The 17,928-nt window shown below is 35.4% G+C and overlaps 2 protein-coding genes across 4 annotated transcripts in view; both read left to right on the top strand.

The window, feature by feature from the left end:
• Nucleotides 1–17,928, top strand: part of IPO11 (importin 11) — a 63,465-nt gene that overhangs the window by 39,383 nt on the left and 6,154 nt on the right. For all 3 annotated transcript variants that reach the window (XM_087958372.1, XM_087958371.1, XM_087958370.1), the window contains 4 exons: nt 1,507–1,587; nt 4,429–4,524; nt 5,401–5,514; nt 7,578–7,699. In XM_087958372.1, coding sequence (XP_087814498.1) covers nt 1,507–1,587; nt 4,429–4,524; nt 5,401–5,514; nt 7,578–7,699 — 413 coding nt within the window. The remainder of the gene's footprint in view (nt 1–1,506; nt 1,588–4,428; nt 4,525–5,400; nt 5,515–7,577; nt 7,700–17,928) is intronic.
• Nucleotides 13,615–16,669, top strand: LRRC70 (leucine rich repeat containing 70). The gene is made up of 2 exons (XM_026670532.2): nt 13,615–13,691; nt 14,325–16,669. Exon 2 carries the CDS (start codon nt 14,363–14,365, stop codon nt 16,199–16,201), a length of 1,839 nt encoding a protein of 612 aa, XP_026526317.2. The 5' UTR covers nt 13,615–13,691; nt 14,325–14,362; the 3' UTR covers nt 16,202–16,669.

The raw sequence follows: 17,928 nt of genomic DNA, 5'->3' as shown, positions 1-17,928 counted from the left end.
AGCACAACCCCCACCTGTGGATGTCGGGCCCTCATACCACCCTCATGGAGTCTGTTTCTGACCATTTGAGCAACCACATGCACATTTGTGGCCCGCTGGAGGTCATTCTGCAGGGCTCTGGCAGTGCTCCTCTTGTCCCTCCTTGCACAAAGGCGGAGGTAGCGGTCCTGATGCTGGGTTGTTGCCCTCCTACAGCCTCCTCCACGTCTCCTGATGTACTGGCCTGTCTCCTGGTAGCGCCTCCATGCTCTGGACACTCCGCTGACAGACACAGCAAACCTTGCCACAGCTCGCATTGATATGCCATCCTGGATGAGCTGCACTACCTAAGCCACTTGTGTGGGTTGTAGACTCCGTCTCATGCTACCACTAGAGTGAAAGCACCGCCAGCATTCAAAAGTGACCAAACTAACAGCCAGAAAGCATAGGAACTGAGAAGTGGTCTGTGGTCACCACCTTCAGAACCACTCCTTTACTGGGGATGTCTTGCTACCTGCCTCTGCTTTCCACCTGTTGTCTATTCCATTTGCACAACAGCATGTGACATTGATTGTCAATCAGTGTTGCTCCCTAAGTGGACAGTTTGATTTCACAGAAGTGTGATTGACTTAGAGTTACATTGTGTTGTTTAAGTGTTCCCTTTATTTTTTTGAGCAGTGTATAAGGCTTTTAACCTACTTCATTTTTATATGCAAATTACTGTAAGTGATAATGACAGTCACATGTACTCACCTTCCTCCAATGCAAAAGCTGAATTAAAGTCATTTTAATAATTATAATAGAACTTCTTACTGTTGCTTCTATATGCCTCATTGCCTGTCCTGTTAGCTTTATTAGAATAGATAAGACAAATTAGAATTCAGTTGACTATGAATTTTATGTCCTTCTTCCCTGGGCCTTTTGTCTTTTTGGAAAAGTTGTTTCTGGAACTCATTGTGTTCTAGCAATAACCAGTTGGCACAGAGGGATGCAACTGAAGAGATGATGAATTGTCCTTCATTCAGTTCATATGCAACAATGCATAAGCCTAATTTTATTGTATCCACCTGTTATAAGCAAAGAAATGTTGGAGGAACAACAGTTTTAAAAAAATTGTTTTACAGCTAATGAAAGTAAACATTATAGGATTGTGTTGGATATTAAAGCTAGAAGACAAAACAGCTTCGGCTACTATAAAATGACATTAAAATTATAATTATTGAGTTAATAAATGCACATCTTTGACAATTAGTATGTCATGATAAGGGGGGGGGGGGGGGGGGGGGGGGGGGGGGGGGGGGGGGGGGGGGGGGGGGGGGGGGGGGGGGGGGGAAAGTGTGGGGTGTTTTTGGGGGGGTGTTGTTGTGTGTTTTTTTTTTTTTTATGGGTGTTTTTTATTTTTTTAAAAAGGGGGGGGGGGGGGGGGGGGGGGGGGGGGGGGGGGTTTTTTCCATTACAAACAAAAAAAAAACCAATATTTTATAAAAGCAAATTGGCAAAAGAATTATACATTAATTTTTATTCTAGATCTATTCATCAGATCTCTGCAGATCATTTTGTGAGATCTTAAAAGATGTAACTACTGAAGGACAAGTTCAAGTTCTGAAGGTAAATAATTGACCTAATTTATTGTTGGGATGCTCTAATGTGTAGAATTTTTTTAAATTAAATGCAGTTATAAACTTGTTATTGCTTACATTTCATAATCTGTTATTAAACAAACATTGCAGATTTTGTAAAATGGTACATGTGTTGATGCTCCTTGCTCAATTAACTCTACTTCTTAGTCAAGTTATTATTACTAAATTATTTTTGTTTGTTCATTTATTTATATCCCGCCTGAGTTATTTTCATAAATAACTCAAGGTGGCAAACATACATAATCTTTGTCCTATTTTCCACCCAACAACAAATCTGCTAAATTGGTTGGGCTGAAAATGACTGACTCAAAATCATCCACCTGGCTTTCATGCCTAAAGCAGAACTAGAACTCACAGTCTCCTAAGTGTTGTTGGACTGTGAAACTGAAAATAAATGAACACTTCTAATGAATATTACACTTTCTTCACTCCCCATCAAATTTATTAAATAAATATGTAAATAAAGTATTTAAAAGGCACTTTACCATTTGTATCTTGTCCTTCAAAATAATATACGATAGTTTGAAATGATTTGCGTACTGAAACAATTTAGTTTCAAAATCAAGGTAGTAGGAAAAGATTTATTGTGAAGTGGAACTTTTGAAGAAAATTCCAGAGAAACAAATGTGCAATTGAGGAATAGAAAGAGCTTAAGACACAAAAGTTGAAGGTAAAGAGATGAAGAGAGTATATAAAAGCAAAACTTGTAGACAAGCCTGTTTTTCAGGAAGTTAGCATTTTGAATAAGAAAACAAAAATCTAGAAGATTTTTAGATTAACTATCATTTAAAAACTTCTCTTCATAAATTACATAAGGGCATTGATGACATTTTAGAAACAAGTATAGCTGCATGCTGTTCACTATTGCTGAAGCTGTTCTGTTTTTGTTGTTACCAAGTTGTAATTTTTTTCAACTTTTTCAGGAAAATAAAAATAATACAGAACATACTATTATTGTTTGGCATATACAATATAGTTTTGTTTAGATTCTTAAGTTCTTAAGTTTTATCCTGAATTATAGAGATACATATAAGTGGAATGTTGGATTATTCGTGGGAATATTAGCAAGCAGGTTTCAGGAATTTGTGTCAAACATCTTTTTTGAATCTTTCTTTATTAAAAAGGAGATCTTTTCTTTGCTATCACTTTTGAAAATTGAAGGATAGAGACTGCTGAAATGATGTCAGTGATGTTATAAAAAGTGGCATGTGGCATTATTCAAACAAAACATTAAGTTCAGGTAGCTGAATGTTTCATTTAACATTCAGTTACCTGAACTTAATGTTTTGTTTGAACACTGCCACACACCACTTGTTATAACCTCACTGACATCATTTCAGCAGTCTGCTTTTTTTATCTTTATATTTATTGTGGGAGAGGATTGCTTCCCATGAAGTGATCATAAAGTATATATAACACCAATGACATTCAATCCATCCATCTTGTGGTTTAAGGATCTAAAATAAGTATCGCTATAATGTCTCTCTCCACTTTAAGAAAGATTTTTTTTGGTTCTAACGTAATAGCATTCAGCTTGGTCAATGGGAACAGGAGACAAAGCTCAACATAGTTGTTGAAAAAATATCAATATGTTCAAATGAACAAAAGCATAATTCAGAACATTAGAGAATACCAAATTTGTAGGCTAGACAAGGAAATGAAAAGAATGATCAAGGAAAATAATGGCAAATTACTCCAATAGTGTTGCCAAGAATACAGCATGGTTATGTTTTTCTAGTCACCAGAAGTCAAACTTAACTCAAGCGTATCAGTATTGTTTTATGCCATGTAGAGCGAGCGCGCCCGCTGTGTGAAATCCTGCCGTCAAAGCAACACTGGGGGAGGCAGGGTATAAATTTACCAGGTTAATGTAGCAATGGTGATTAATGCCCAGAACATTGTTTGCGGGTATTGGTGTGTGTGTGTGTGTGTGTGTGGTGGTGAGGAGAGGTTGTCCTTTGAATGCGGAAAAGTAGGTGTGACCTTGTGTAGGAAAATAAAGAGATCCTTTTAGCGTGTTTGGCTTCTTTGCCTCCCCTCGTTCGTTTTGATGTGGAGATAATGGCCTTCGGGCGGGAGGGGAAGAAAACTGTAGCTGGATCATTTCAAATTTCACTTACTCTCCTGCCTCACTTCAATATGTCTGAGCGACTCCAGATACTGGAAGACTTTTTGAATGAAAGTGTTACCTCCATATATTTTTTAAAGAGGGCCACTTGGGGAAAAAAAAAGATTCTAAGGAATTCCTTGTTTCTTGATTAAAGAGAAGGCATTGAATATACTGTTCCTTGGCAGCCTTTTCAGTGTCCGGGTTTTTGGGGTGTGTGTGTGTGTGTGTGTGTGTGTGTGTGTGTGTGTGTGTGTGTGAGAGAGAGAGAGAGAGAGAGAGAGATCAGCTGTATTGAGAAGAGAACGTTTCCTGTGTTCTCATTTTATTTACAACATATTTTACGCTTAATGGTAAGCAATGAAAAATATTTTTAAAACTCATTTCTAAACTCCATAGCTATTGGCATATTCTTGGTTCAAAATTGGATTAGCTCATTTCAAAATTGTCCAAAGCAGAAAAGTGCGTCAAAAAAAAAAAAAAAAGTGCAAAAGTGGAAGGTGTGTGGAAGAGGGGGTAGTCTTATACGGCGAGTATATAACAAACTCTATATTTTGAGTGGAAATGTTGGGGGTCGTCTTATACGCCCAGTCGTCTTATACGCCGGCAAATACGGTATATTTATAGTGTACTGAGCATTTTCTTCTCTGTTGATTGAAACAAGAGACTATTTGAATAATTAATTTGATTAATATCTTTTAGGTTGTAGAAAATGTTTTCAAAGTGAATCCAGTGCTGGGCCCTGAAATGTTTCAACCTCTTTTGCCATCTGTGGTTCGTGGAATTATACAGGGGGAGGTAAGGGCCTCTTAGCCATAATGTGTTTCTTAGTTAAAAATTAAAAAATGAGGAACTACTCAAAATTTTCAAATACTTCCTGTATAAATTTATATTCAGTGTTAATTACTGCTAACTTCATTTTTTTCTTTTCTATTACTATGACAAAGTCAGTTTCAGTATTTATGGTGGTTTATAGATTGTCTCTATATACTGGTATTATAACAATACTTTTTTATTACTTTTAAAATCAGAGTTAAATATGTAGTGCAAATTTATAGAACTAGTGTATTGCCATTTCTAGATCTTTTAAAAAGTTTTCTCACTTCAAATAGCTGGTATTTGATAATGGGAAGTATTACAATAACAATATTTAACACTTTTTCATCCACTTGTATCATTTCACAGTACTGTTCCATAAAATTTTTGCTCTGAAGAGTGTTGCCATTGAAAATAACAACAATGAGCTACTTGTTTCTAATTAATAGCACGTTTTAAAGCAAATCCCTCCAACTCACAGATAACTATAATATAATAAAAAAAAACCTTGTTTTTAAAGAATTGTAAAATCTTTGGCTCCTTTGCTCACTTATTGAACTCATTGGTATTTATTTTGAGCAGGCATTCATAGAATTGTCATTGTAAATTCTTGGAAAGGATGGGAGCCAGAGAAATAATAAAATTCATTTCTACTTGATATTCTCATAAGTACTTATTTGAGGTTTTCTCATATGGTTGTACCTTACTAATGCCCATGTATAGTAAATATACAGTGCTGCAAAATTGATAATGCAGTAGGATATGTGGAATGCCCTTATTTAATCAGTCTAGCATGCTTTTATCATGTTCATACTTCCTCACTGACAGGAAAGCTCAAATGAACTGTTTATATTTCAGAGATACCCAGTTGAGATGTCAACTTACCTGGGAGTCATTGGTAGAGTCTTGTTGCAAAATAAAAGTTTTTTCTCATTGCTCCTAAACCAGATGGCTTGTGAGTTTAACCAAGAAGTAAGTGGTTTGTGTTTTATGCCTTTTGTGTATGAAAGACGTACATTGACCAACTTTTAAATTACTCCTGTCAGAGCAATTTTTTTCTTGGCACTGGAAGTCTTTTTTCTTCTTCAGTATAATGCATTTGAGCTAATATTTACCTTGTTAATTGAAGTTAGAGGAGTTTTGAGCAATTTATTATCTTCACTGATTCATTTTCTTCTTCTTTTGGTCACTTTTTAAATGTTTGTTGCCTTAGTCATAAATATGATACATTACCTTCTCTTTTTTTCCTTTGCACTTTTGCACTTTTTATTCTTTTTAAAGTTTAATTTATATTAGATATTACAACTATAATAATTTTTAAATATTTTTATGTGTGTTTGTATGTGTGTGTATACCTTTTTAGAGGATTTTTTTACTTTGACATTATTCAGTGGCTTTTCATTTAATCTAATAAAAAAGCAAGGTATATAGATCTTGGATAGCATGACTTCTTGGCTCATTATTTATTTAGGACCAGAGGAAGTTAGTGGCGAACTAAATCAGAACATTTAAAAAAAATTACAATCACAATAGTTGGAGTTCTACCTGTCCCCTGATTCCCTCCATCCCATTCTGGCTTTGATCCAGATGGAAGACTATTTGCCCCAGCTGATTTCTTAATGAACAACTTCAATGTCTCATTTCAAAAATCTTTCATTAATTTTTCATTATTAGCTCATGATAATTTTTACAGATCTTCTAGTAAATCATTTTAGCAACTGTATTATGTCATTTATAATCAATTTTTGTGATCTTGCATGAACTGATCTACTGTTTCTTCTACTTCTTTGCACCAATCTGAACTTTGAATCATTTGATGATTTTTTCAATCATCAAATCATTTTGATTGCATTAGTTGAAATAACTTGCTCCTTGGTAGCCAAAATCGATCCAATGTTTTTAATGTTGTAAGCTATTTTTAATGTTGTAAATAAACCATTTTATCTTTATTCATTTTCCCCTCAGTCTTTGGTAGAAATTGACAGTGTAATGTTTTTCTTGCCAGCATTCTTTTTGTGTTTTTATTACATTATTTTTTATATTTACTTTGTTTTTCCTTTACATTTAGTAAGTTCCAACTTCTAATTGCATCAGTGCTTGTTCTTGACTGTCTTTTGCAAAATCATCCAACACACTTTTCTTTAAAAAATCAATCTCTGTTTACCCAAGACTAATTCTATCTTTCGCTGGTTCATTATTTTTTTCTACTGTATAAACAGTGAAATGATTTTACTGTTTCCAAATATTTAATGATCCAACTATGTGGTAATGAATCAAACACCCTTTTTATACTCAATCAAGATTATATGTACTGGTAGATTGATGTTTGCAATTTGTCAGAACTGTTTTGTCACTTAGATATTGATATTTTGTACCTCTGCTTTTCCTTTTATTTCCTTTTCTACTGGAAGGATGTTTTTTTTCTTATAAATACACTGTGTACACAATTATTAGGCAAGCTGTTTATTATTGAACAACTACAGTGTGCTTAAATTAATTGAATATATTAAAAAAGTATCTCAAAACAGTCATTTTCTGTGAAATGTTTAGTCATTAAATAATAACAAATTAGTTAATTTATTTAATGCTTCTATCCAAGGAAATTCACTTTATTCTGCAAGAATAATTTAGAAGATAAATCCTGTTTAGCAATTATGATTAAAGAAATAGCATCAGATATCAGGCTTTGCTTTTAAGAGATTTTAAAAATGATTTTAGAAGGGATTATGGTAATATGTAGCTTCAAAAATATATACTTCATTAAATATATGTTGACACATTAATTTTTATTTTAAATTTAGATCTCTTATATAGTTTATTTTCACATATGCCATACATAGTCCCCAGCCATATGCATGTTTTATTTATAGTATTCAAAATTATTGTTTTGTATTTTAGAATACAAATTAGTTGATTATTCTGTTGGCAGAATAACAAAAACTTTAGAATATAAAATTATATTTGTTCATTTTATTGCAAATAGCTAGGCTGTTTATCTTGCTTTTGCATGAGATTTTTACTTTATTTTTCTCTAGCCAGACCATCTCCTTGGTCACATAATTGAAATGTGGATTGATCGCATGGATAATATAACACAGCCAGAGAGAAGAAAGCTTTCAGCTTTGGCTCTGCTTTCACTACTGCCAACAGACAATAGGTAAGCAGCACTTTAGATTTATTGGCTACAGTGAGCAGTCAGCCTTGTTAAAGTGCAACTTTCATTTTTGAATTTTCCTTGATTCAAATCCTCATAAATTTGTTCTCCTATAAGCTTAAATATACATCCTTTTAGGTTCCTATATAAAGTTATTTGCACAGTGCTTTGGATTCTGGCTCCTGACTGATAGTGATATGTTTTGTTTTGTTTTTGGCCATAGGAATAAACAGTTAAACAAATTAATTCAAAACAAACTGAAAACTACTGAAACTCCACTGAGATTATGGATGCTTCTGTTGAGCTTAAGAAAAATAACTTCTTAACATTTTGATTATTGTAGTACAAGTAATCTTTGAGTTATGAATGTAATGGAGCCTGCCCATTACATTCATAACTCGAGGATTGTAGGAGTACATCATGTAACTTGAATGTGATCACTCCCTGTTTTCGCCCATGGCATTTGCTAATCGAATGTGTGGGTCATTAAATGCAAAAGATAACTCAGGGTGGAGAAGGTCATGGGGGTCTTGTGATGGAATAGGCTAGCCAAGGCCTCCTCGACCACTGAGATATCTCATGCTTCCCACCCTCCCATCCTGCTGTGCTGAACTCACCTTGCAAAGATCTGTCTCCTTTCTGCTACTGTTTTTTTGTTTTGTTTTGTTTTGTCTTTGAGGGAGAGGTGAGCAGGATGATTTCATTCCCAGCATCCAGTTGGCTTGCAAATGCTTTTCACGCTAAGAGTATAATGTTTGGGGGGGGGCGTGATCTTGTGTGACTTCAGGCAGCCATTCTCTGCAAAAGCGGATGACTGGCTGAAGTCATACGATATCACAGCCCACCAGAACATTTCACTCCCAGTGTGAAAAACATTTGCAAACTAATTGGACTCTGGAAGCAACACAGTTTTGCTCCCAGCGTCTGATTGGTTTGCAAATGCTTTTCACACTGAGAGTGAAATGTTCTGGGGGCAGGGAATCTTGCATGACTTCAGGTACCCATTCTTTGCAAAAGCAAACGGGTCCCTGAAGTCGCGCGAAATCATGGCCCCCAAAACATTTCACTCTCAGTTTGAAAAGCCTTTGTAAGCTGAACAGACGCTGGGAGCAAAATCGTCCTGCTTTCCTCTCCCTCAAAGGCAAAGAAACCGCAGCAGAGAGGAAGTGAGTCCAGCACATTCTGGTGGAAATAAAGGAAATATACACTGCTCAAAAAAATAAAAGAATACTTAAACAACACAATGTCAGTCACACTTCTGTGAAATCAAACTGTCCACTTAGGTAGCAACACTGATTGACAATCAATGTCACATGCTGTTGTGCAAATGGAATAGACAACAGGTGGAAAGCAGAGGCAGGTAGCAAGACATCCCCAATAAAGGAGTGGTTCTGCAGGTGGTGACCACAGACCACTTCTCAGTTCCTCTGCTTTCTGGCTGTTAGTTTGGTCACTTTTGAATGCTGGCGGTGCTTTCACTCTAGTGGTAGCATGAGACGGAGTCTACAACCCACACAAGTGGCTCAGGTAGTGCGGCTCATCCAGGATGGCACATCAATGTGAGCTGTGGCAAGAAGGTTTGCTGTGTCTGTCAGCAGAGTGTCCAGAGCATGGAGGCGCTACCAGGAGACAGGCCAGTACATCAGGAGACGTGGAGGAGGCTGTAGGAGGGCAACAACCCAGCATCAGGACCAGTACCTCCGCCTTTGTGCAAGGAGGGACAAGAGGAGCACTGCCAGAGCCCTGCAGAATGACCTCCAGCGGGCCACAAATGTGCATGTGGTTCCTCAAACGGTCAGAAACAGACTCTATGAGGGTGGTATGAGGACCCGATATCCACAGGTGGGGGTTGTGCTTACAGCCCAACACTGTGCAGGACGTTTGGCACTTGCCAGAGAACACCAAGATTGGCAAATTCACCACTGGTGCCCTGTGCTCTTCACAGATGAAAGCAGGTTCACACTGAGCACATGTGACAGACGTGACAGGGTCTGGAGACGCCGTGGAGAACGTTCTGCTGCCTGCAACATCCTCCAGCATGACTGGTTTGGCAGTGGGTCAGTAATGGTGTGGGATGGCATTTCTTTAGGGGGACGCACAGCCTTCCATGTGCTCGCCAGAGGTAGGCTGACTGCCATTAGGTACCGAGATGAGATCCTCAGACCCCTTGTGAGACCATATGCTGGTGCGGTTGGCCCTGGGTTCCTCCTAATGCACGACAATGCTAGACCTCATGTGGCTGGAGTGTGTCAGCAGTTCCTGCAAGACGAAGGCATTGATGCTATGGACTGGCCTGCCCATTCCCCAGACCTGAATCCAATTGAGCACATCTGGGACATCATGTCTTGCTCCATCCACCAATGCCACATTGCACCACAGACTGTCCAGGAGTTGGGGGATGCTTTAGTCCAGGTGTGGGAGGAGATCCCTCAGGAGATCATCCGCCACCTCATCAGGAGCATGCCGAGGCATTGTAGGGAGGTCATACAAGAACGTGGAGGCCACACACACTACTGAGCCTCATTTTGGCTTGTTTTAAGGACATTACATCAAAGTTGGATCAGCCTGTAGTGGTTTTTTCCACTTTAATTTTGAGTGTAACTCCAAATCCAGACCTCCATGAGTTGCTAAATTTGATTTCCATTGATAATTTTTGTGTGATTTTGTTGTCAGCACATTCAACTATGTAATGAACAAAGTATTTAATAAGAATATTTCATTCATTCAGATCTAGGATGTCTTATTTTTGTGTTCCCTTTATTTTTTTGAGCAGTGTATTTTCGCTCAAGATATTTTCCCATCCTTCCAGATCAGAATGTTGGAGGGTTTAAACAGCTACTGAGGAAGAGGCAAACCCAGTAAAAAAAGATTATTCTAAATAAAAAATAAATAAAATAGATTTAATTTTTTTTTCTGAGAAGGCCTTCAGAACAAACCTTAGACTCAACTGTAGAAGACAGCTGCATTCCAGCGGTGGCAGGCAGAATAGTGGCATATGGAAAGCTATTTAAAGATTCTCTTCATATCCTCAGACTCTATAGATTGAATAGTAGTTATAAGATTTGGTCAACTAAACCCACAATTTAATTTACTGGATCTATATAAACAATGGCAATAGATACAGACAATCAAACTGGTAATCAAAAAAAGTGTAATAAAAGTCTAATTTTATTTTATTTTTTAATTTAGAAAACGTTTGTGCTTCAGACTTAATCAATAACAGCTCTGGGTGACTTAGTAAGATACAGTAAAAATAATTAAAGCTTCATAAAAAAAAACAAGAAACATTTAAAAGAGTTAGTATTATGTGTTAAATATTATCTCATTTCCCTGAGCTTAATCCATGCTTCTCTGTCTATTGTTGCTGCACTTTCTCCAAGGTTGTCATCATGACTCCCTATAGTGAGATAACTAATATCCTGGAAGAAGGAAAGAACATTCAAAACTATCTTGGTACGATGCAGAACTGCACTGAAAGTAACAAAATAAAATTTAATTGAGAAGTCGCTTACTTAGGAAACAAAAATGAAATGTATGGGTATAGAAGGTGGGGGTAGGGATATCTGGTTGGTAATGACAGTTGAGGAAAAAAATCTCAGAATAGCAGTTGATTGCAAACTGAATATGAGCCATCAGTGTAATATGACTGCCAGAAAGGCAAATGAAGTTTTGGATTGCATCAACATAATAATTTACAAATCACAGGAAGTACTTCTTTGTACTCTATTTTGGTCACGCCCCATTTCAATTCTATATCCAGTTTTGGAGGCCACGCTACAAGAAGAATTCAGAAAAATTGGAACAACCTCAGAGATTGTTCAAGGATGAATCCGCAACAAGAATGATCAGCAGATTAGAAAATTATCAGTGAAAAGAGAATGAATGATCTAGTTATATTTAGCCTTTTAAAAAAAGTCAGCTGAGAGGAATTACAATAGCACTTTTCAAATATCAGCAAAGATTTCAAGAGAATAAAGTAAAGGTATGATCTCTCTTATTCCAGAATTGATGGAATAATTAATTTAACCATAGAAGGTAAGGTCTGACTAAATGCTAGGAAAAAAAACTTCCTAATTTTAAGAGTGTTTCACAATCCCCATGATGGCATGCATTTAAATGAAGTCTAGACAGCTGTCTCTATGCTTTAATTTGGATTGCTCTTCTGGTTAGATTTGATCTGTGATTTAATGCCTAATTGGTCATTTTTCTGTGTGTCTCTATTGTCTAAGTACATCCCTAACCAGAACATAGTTCCTGAATCTTAAAATCCTTTTCCTGGAATGAGTAATATTGTCCGTATTTAGTTTTAGATTGTTCTTCCACATCTAGTACCGTTTCCAATTATTTACTGCTTGGACCATTCAGAAATCCTGAATTTACCCAACTCCAAATTACAGGAAAGGATTCTGCTCAATATATTGGTAACATGTTCCTAATCTGTGAATGAACCTTCATATAGATACAAAATAACATAGAGAAAAGCCTTGCTAGACTCCTTAGGGAAAATCATAGGAGGTTTAATAGATGTGTCTCAATACCTTTAATAATGGTGGAAAAGTGGAGTGGAAAGATTTTAGTGGCACCTATTAATCAAATCTTCTGATTAAAAAAACATGGTCAACTATACCCATACATCCAAGAATATCAGGAAGATTTTATTTCCCTTGTCTTTCTCCGGGTTATAAGCATCTGTCAGAACAGCCACAGCCATTTTTTGTTCTATATCCAGATGGAAAAGCATCAAAAGCACTTGGAAAGGCCACCATTATGTTCAGTTTCAATGAAAATGAATTATTGGCATCGGGCATTTGTTAAAATTGTCCAACCAAAGGTGATTTCTTAAGCAAGGGCCTTGCAAGCATCTCCTTTCAGAAGATGGGACTCTTTATATTTGAAATAATACTTCGAGTGACAATTGACTGGATCAGGCCAATTAGAAGACCTTTTCTTCTTATTGTAGCACAACACTTCCTCTTCAAAAAGAACTGAGAAATCAGATGTCTTATCTATTCAGCAACATTTGTTAGAGCTACTTCATATTTAAAAACAGCACCAGTCTGATATCAGTATCACTAATATTGTGGAGCTCTAAGCAATTAATTCTGAAGTTATTTGGTTCTGTTGCTCCAGAAGAAACACATTAGAGGCTTTGATAGTTTTCCTTTATACTTATGTTGGTATGCTTTTCTTGGAAAATTCTCCCTCCTTCTGAAGCAATGTAATTATTTTTTGGATGCCTTGGGGAGTGCTTTGCTGTGCCCCCATAAAGTGGACACATTTATTTTTATTTCATTCTCCCTTGCTGTGAAAAAACAAATGTAGCCAGCGAAGTATAAGGAAAAGTGGAAAGCCTCTGTGGTTTATAATGCTGTCATATTGGCTAAATAGAAGGTGTGGTGCCTGGTTCAAGGGAAGAAAAAAGCAAAAACACAAGCATCAGAAAAAAAATCTTTTGGCAGTGAAGCAAAGCCAAGGGCATTAGATACATGGCCACTGATTAGCAATTGATTCTTTTATAACTACCACTTTTACTACCTATGACCATTACTTCTATGTACATTCTGGCATTCTGCATGGACCTAACATTTGTTTTAATAGTAGTTTGATTTGGGAGGGGGGTTCTAACTTTGAATACAGTGAATACTGCTTATAAGCAATTGCTTTCACTATTTACAAACACCTTACATATTTAATTGCTCTTATATTATAGATTTGCTTCAACATATTCAGTAGTTGGAGAAGAAAAATATATCAAGTTTAGTTTTAAAACAAGTTAGTGATTTTTTTTCCATCAGCATTTCATAACTGCAGATAAAATGACTTCCTGTCTCTCAGTTTCCTGTATCCATGGTAACTTGATTTCAGCCAGTCATTGTAGAGGAGCCAATGGGAAGAGTAGTATTTCCTGTAGGAACAGTTGCAGAACTGGTAGGCAAAGTGAGAAATTTCAACAGAAGGAAAACATTTAACTGACAAAATGAGCTTCATATTCTTGGTGAGAATTTTAATATATTTTAAACTTAGAATAGTAGAAATGTTACTATAACTATATGCAGTTATGAAGGATGAATCATTAAAGGTTGAAAAATATAATTCATAAAAATATAACTTACCTGACAATTTTGTATCAGAACTTTTATATTCTGTTTAAATAATGCAAGCATTTAATTTTATCATTAGCAATCTTCAAATATGGTAAATGTAAATTTAATTTTAACTATAAATGATGGAATAAAATATAATAAAGGTAGTCCTTGACTTACAACAGTTTGTTTAGTGACTGTTCAAATTAAAATGACACTGAAAAAAGTGACTGCAGTGTCCCAGGGTCATTTTGTGACCTTCCGACAAGCAAAGTCAATGGGGAAGCTAGATTCTCTTAACAACTAGGTTACTAACTGAATAACTGCAGTGATTCACATAACAAATGTGGCAAGAAAGGTCATATAATGGGGCAAAATTCATTTAACAAATGGCTCACTTGAGAACAAACATTTGGGGCTCAATTGTAGTCGTAAATTGAGGACTACCTATAAAGCACTTCTAAATAATTGTACAAGTAATACTGATAAAAATAATGAGCTATGAGAATTTTGAATAAGCATTTTTTAAACTTTTTTCCTGATAGCGCAGTCAAATGTGACTTGGAGAGTCAAAGCCTGGAATATGTATCAACTTCATCACTTTGAGTCACTTCGGCATATTTTTAATTGTCTTCTGCTGATGATGATCCAAAAGGATATATTTTGTTGTCCATCAGTTTGCCAGCAGTGTATACGCAGACAAGTTGACTGTCGTAATTCAAGTCTTTCTTTTATTCCAAACAATTTTTCACAGAATACTTTATTTCTGTACTTAAGTGGCAACAATATATCCCACATAAATCCTAATGCACTGATAGGCCTCCAGCAGCTTGTTGTGCTACACTTGGACAATTCTGGCATTGTATATGTATATCCAAATATATTTGCTGAATTGAAAAAATTATGGTATCTACAGCTGAATAATAATCATATAAAATATTTATATCCTGGAACATTTGAAGGACTTTCAAATCTTCATTCTTTATATCTTCAGAATAATGAAATTGACTTTGTTTCTGAAGGATTATTTGGTAACCTCACTTCTGTTCATTATCTAATGCTGCAAAATAATCACCTCAGGATCCTTGGTAGCCGCATTTTCTTCGGCATGATTAATCTTCGAATTCTGAACCTAGCAAACAATAAGATTTCACAAATATCAGACAGAGCATTCCAGCACCTTGATAATCTTACAGGCTTGCACCTTGAAGGAAATAATTTAACATGTGTGCCATCCACAGCGTTTCTAGTACTGAGGAAACTTCAAAAACTTTCATTGTCACAAAACCCTGTTGGGTCAATTCCTCCTTTTGCATTTAAAGGACTTAGCAAGCTTGAATATTTATTTTTAAAAAGTGCAAAAATAAACACTGTTAACGCAAATGGATTTTCAGGGCTACTCAATCTTAAAAAGCTAGTTTTGAGCGATAATAATTTAGTAAATATCAATTCCCATACTTTCTCATTGTTGGGTCATTTACAGTTTTTGTATCTTGACAGAAACAAAATAATTGATATTTCAGGTAATACTTTTGAAGCCATAGGATTGTCTTTGAAAATACTTGATCTGTCTTTCAATAATCTTACATTTTTGCAGCCTATAGTGCTCAAGCCTTTGGTTTCTTTAACTCACTTACAGGCAAATTACAATCCTTGGAATTGTAGCTGCAAATTACACAGATTGATGAATTGGCTAGCTGCTGCTTCTTTCTCTGTGAAACTCCTTTGTCAAAGTCCCTCCAGTCTGCATGGAAGATATATAAATTATGCTAGCTTGCATTTGTTCAAAAATTGTTTCAATAGTACAAACCTTGACATTTTCAAGAACAGTAAATCTGCAGGAATCCAGCAGAGCTTTACTACTTCATTAATGGCACAGAATATGTATCTCACAAGGAATACAGTTAAAGAACAGTTGAAGTTTAATGCAAATGCAGTTACATCACTGGTAAAAGCATCTTATACATCTGCTTATCAAAATCTCAATGAAGAAAATTCTAGTAGGAAGTCAAAACAAGAACAAATAGCAACGCAGACGATACCTGCTAATTTGACCATGAAAGAAAATAAAGTACTATCTCCGGAAGCTGTTTCTGTATCATTTAAAACACCACTAATTTGTTCACAGCAGGTAGAGAAACTAAAGCAGGCTTTTGACATTTTATTAAGCTTTTTCATTTTGGCCTGTGCTATGATCTTCTTTTTGTTCTACAAAATCATTAAATTGAAACAGAAGCACAATGTGCAAAAGAACTCTGACAATGCAATAGAATACTATGGCTTTTATCAGGCTGGTAGTTACAATGTTACTGTACCTCAGAACCCACTGGGAAGTTCTGAATTGGATCCTGTTGATCTTTCTAAATCAACAGCCCTTGAAAACCAAGCACAGGTTATCTTATTTGAACATTCAGCACTGTAATACATCCATCACACTTTTTCTTTTCATGTGTATAGAAGGCAACACCAGATGACTTGTAAATACAAGTTTAACTGATGTTAGGCTGGGAGGTTGAAATACAGCTAATATTTTTTCAACCTTTACATTTTGTTCTGATTTTAATATCTGCATTTTATTGATTGTAACTATATTTTATCTATAATTACTAAATTTTAATTGATCTGTCAATTACAAATCATTAATGTGATTTTATGTTTAATATTCTGCATAAATTTGATGTTAGATGTTATATTAAAAAGAACAGGTTTTTTAAACTGTTCATTACTATTGATAACTTCCTAGAAATAATTTCTAATTATTTCATGTTACCAGCTATTTTGGACACAATCATAAATTTCTGCAATGTTTATTAAGATTGCATTTATTATGAAATTATTGTGTAAAAATTACATTATCTGGAATAATTAAAAAGAGTATTTACAAGAAAATTAATTGATTCTGGTTTCAATCTTCATTTCCCTCTGATAAAAGTTACAATGGAAGCATTATGCATATTGGAGGTTTTTGTTTGGTTTTTTAAATAGCCCATAGCACTTCTGGTAGAGGAGGCAGCAGCAGATTTTATCAACTTCCTCCCATATAATTTTTGTTGCTCTTTGAAAAATTTGGTGGAGGCCAAATTGTATAGGGTATGTGGGCTCATTGGTGCTCTCTGAGCTGGGTTGTTTTCTTGCAGACATTTTATTACTCTGCTAAGTAACAACTTCAATGATAAAAGGGAGGTTTGCTATTTGTTTGCATACAAGTGACTTGCCCTATCAGTGTGGTGTAGGAATGTACAATAGTGCATGGTATCAGGACTGTAGAAAGCAGGACAAATAAGAGAAAAGAGATTTAGTTTGAATTTCAGTTTCTTTCAAAGTATATGCTTCTTCGACTCAAAGAAGGAAAAAATCTAAATGCAGTACATGGGGTAATTATCATGTTCCAGGAACTCTACTAACATCTTTTTTTTAAAAAAAAGCAATGTGTATACATCTACTAATGATGCAAAGCGAGCATCGTCTTTATATACTAGAGTATCTTATCACCCTATATAGTTCTAGTTATGAATTTTTAGAAAATAAAAATGATTCATGTTGCATTTCATTGATTTAAAAGTGTTATCCTATTATTCCAAGAACAAATTAGAAAGGGTAAAGAACATCCAGGAGTCATAGAGAGATGTTGAATAACTTCCTAATTCTGGTAAATGTCTGTTGCTGCATTACACTGATTTGAATTTTAATATTCCTGAGTATTCTCAAGTTCTGCTGTCAAAATGGAATATATATATTTGAGGTTTGGTAAGTCCTTAGCTTTATGGATTACATAGGAAAGAGTTGAGCAGGAACCCATCTCACTGGTTAAACAAAAAACATGTTGTTAAACATATGTATGCCAGTGTGACTGGATTGTCAAGATAGATTGTACTATATTTGTGTAACAAAGAAATAATTGCAGCCTAACTTTTTTATAGTTAAGATTGTAGACTATTTAGATAGCATGTGCGCTTTGTCTCTGAATTGCAAATGTCTTCCATATAGAAACTATATAATTCTGGTTGTTACACAATATTCTGATACCAGGATATTCTTAGTTTTGGGATAAACGTGAGTGATCAGCTAAGTATTAAATAAAAGAAAACTGAAAAAATATAGTAAAAGTAATGCTAAACTTATTTTCTATTTAACTAAACAATTTAAATA

This window comes from Notechis scutatus, chromosome 2 (assembly GCF_049901735.1).
Source record: "Notechis scutatus isolate UNSWTSFEM ecotype Mainland chromosome 2, rNotScu1.2, whole genome shotgun sequence".
NCBI lineage: Eukaryota > Metazoa > Chordata > Lepidosauria > Squamata > Elapidae > Notechis > Notechis scutatus.
This window is presented reverse-complemented; position numbering and strand designations above follow the sequence as displayed.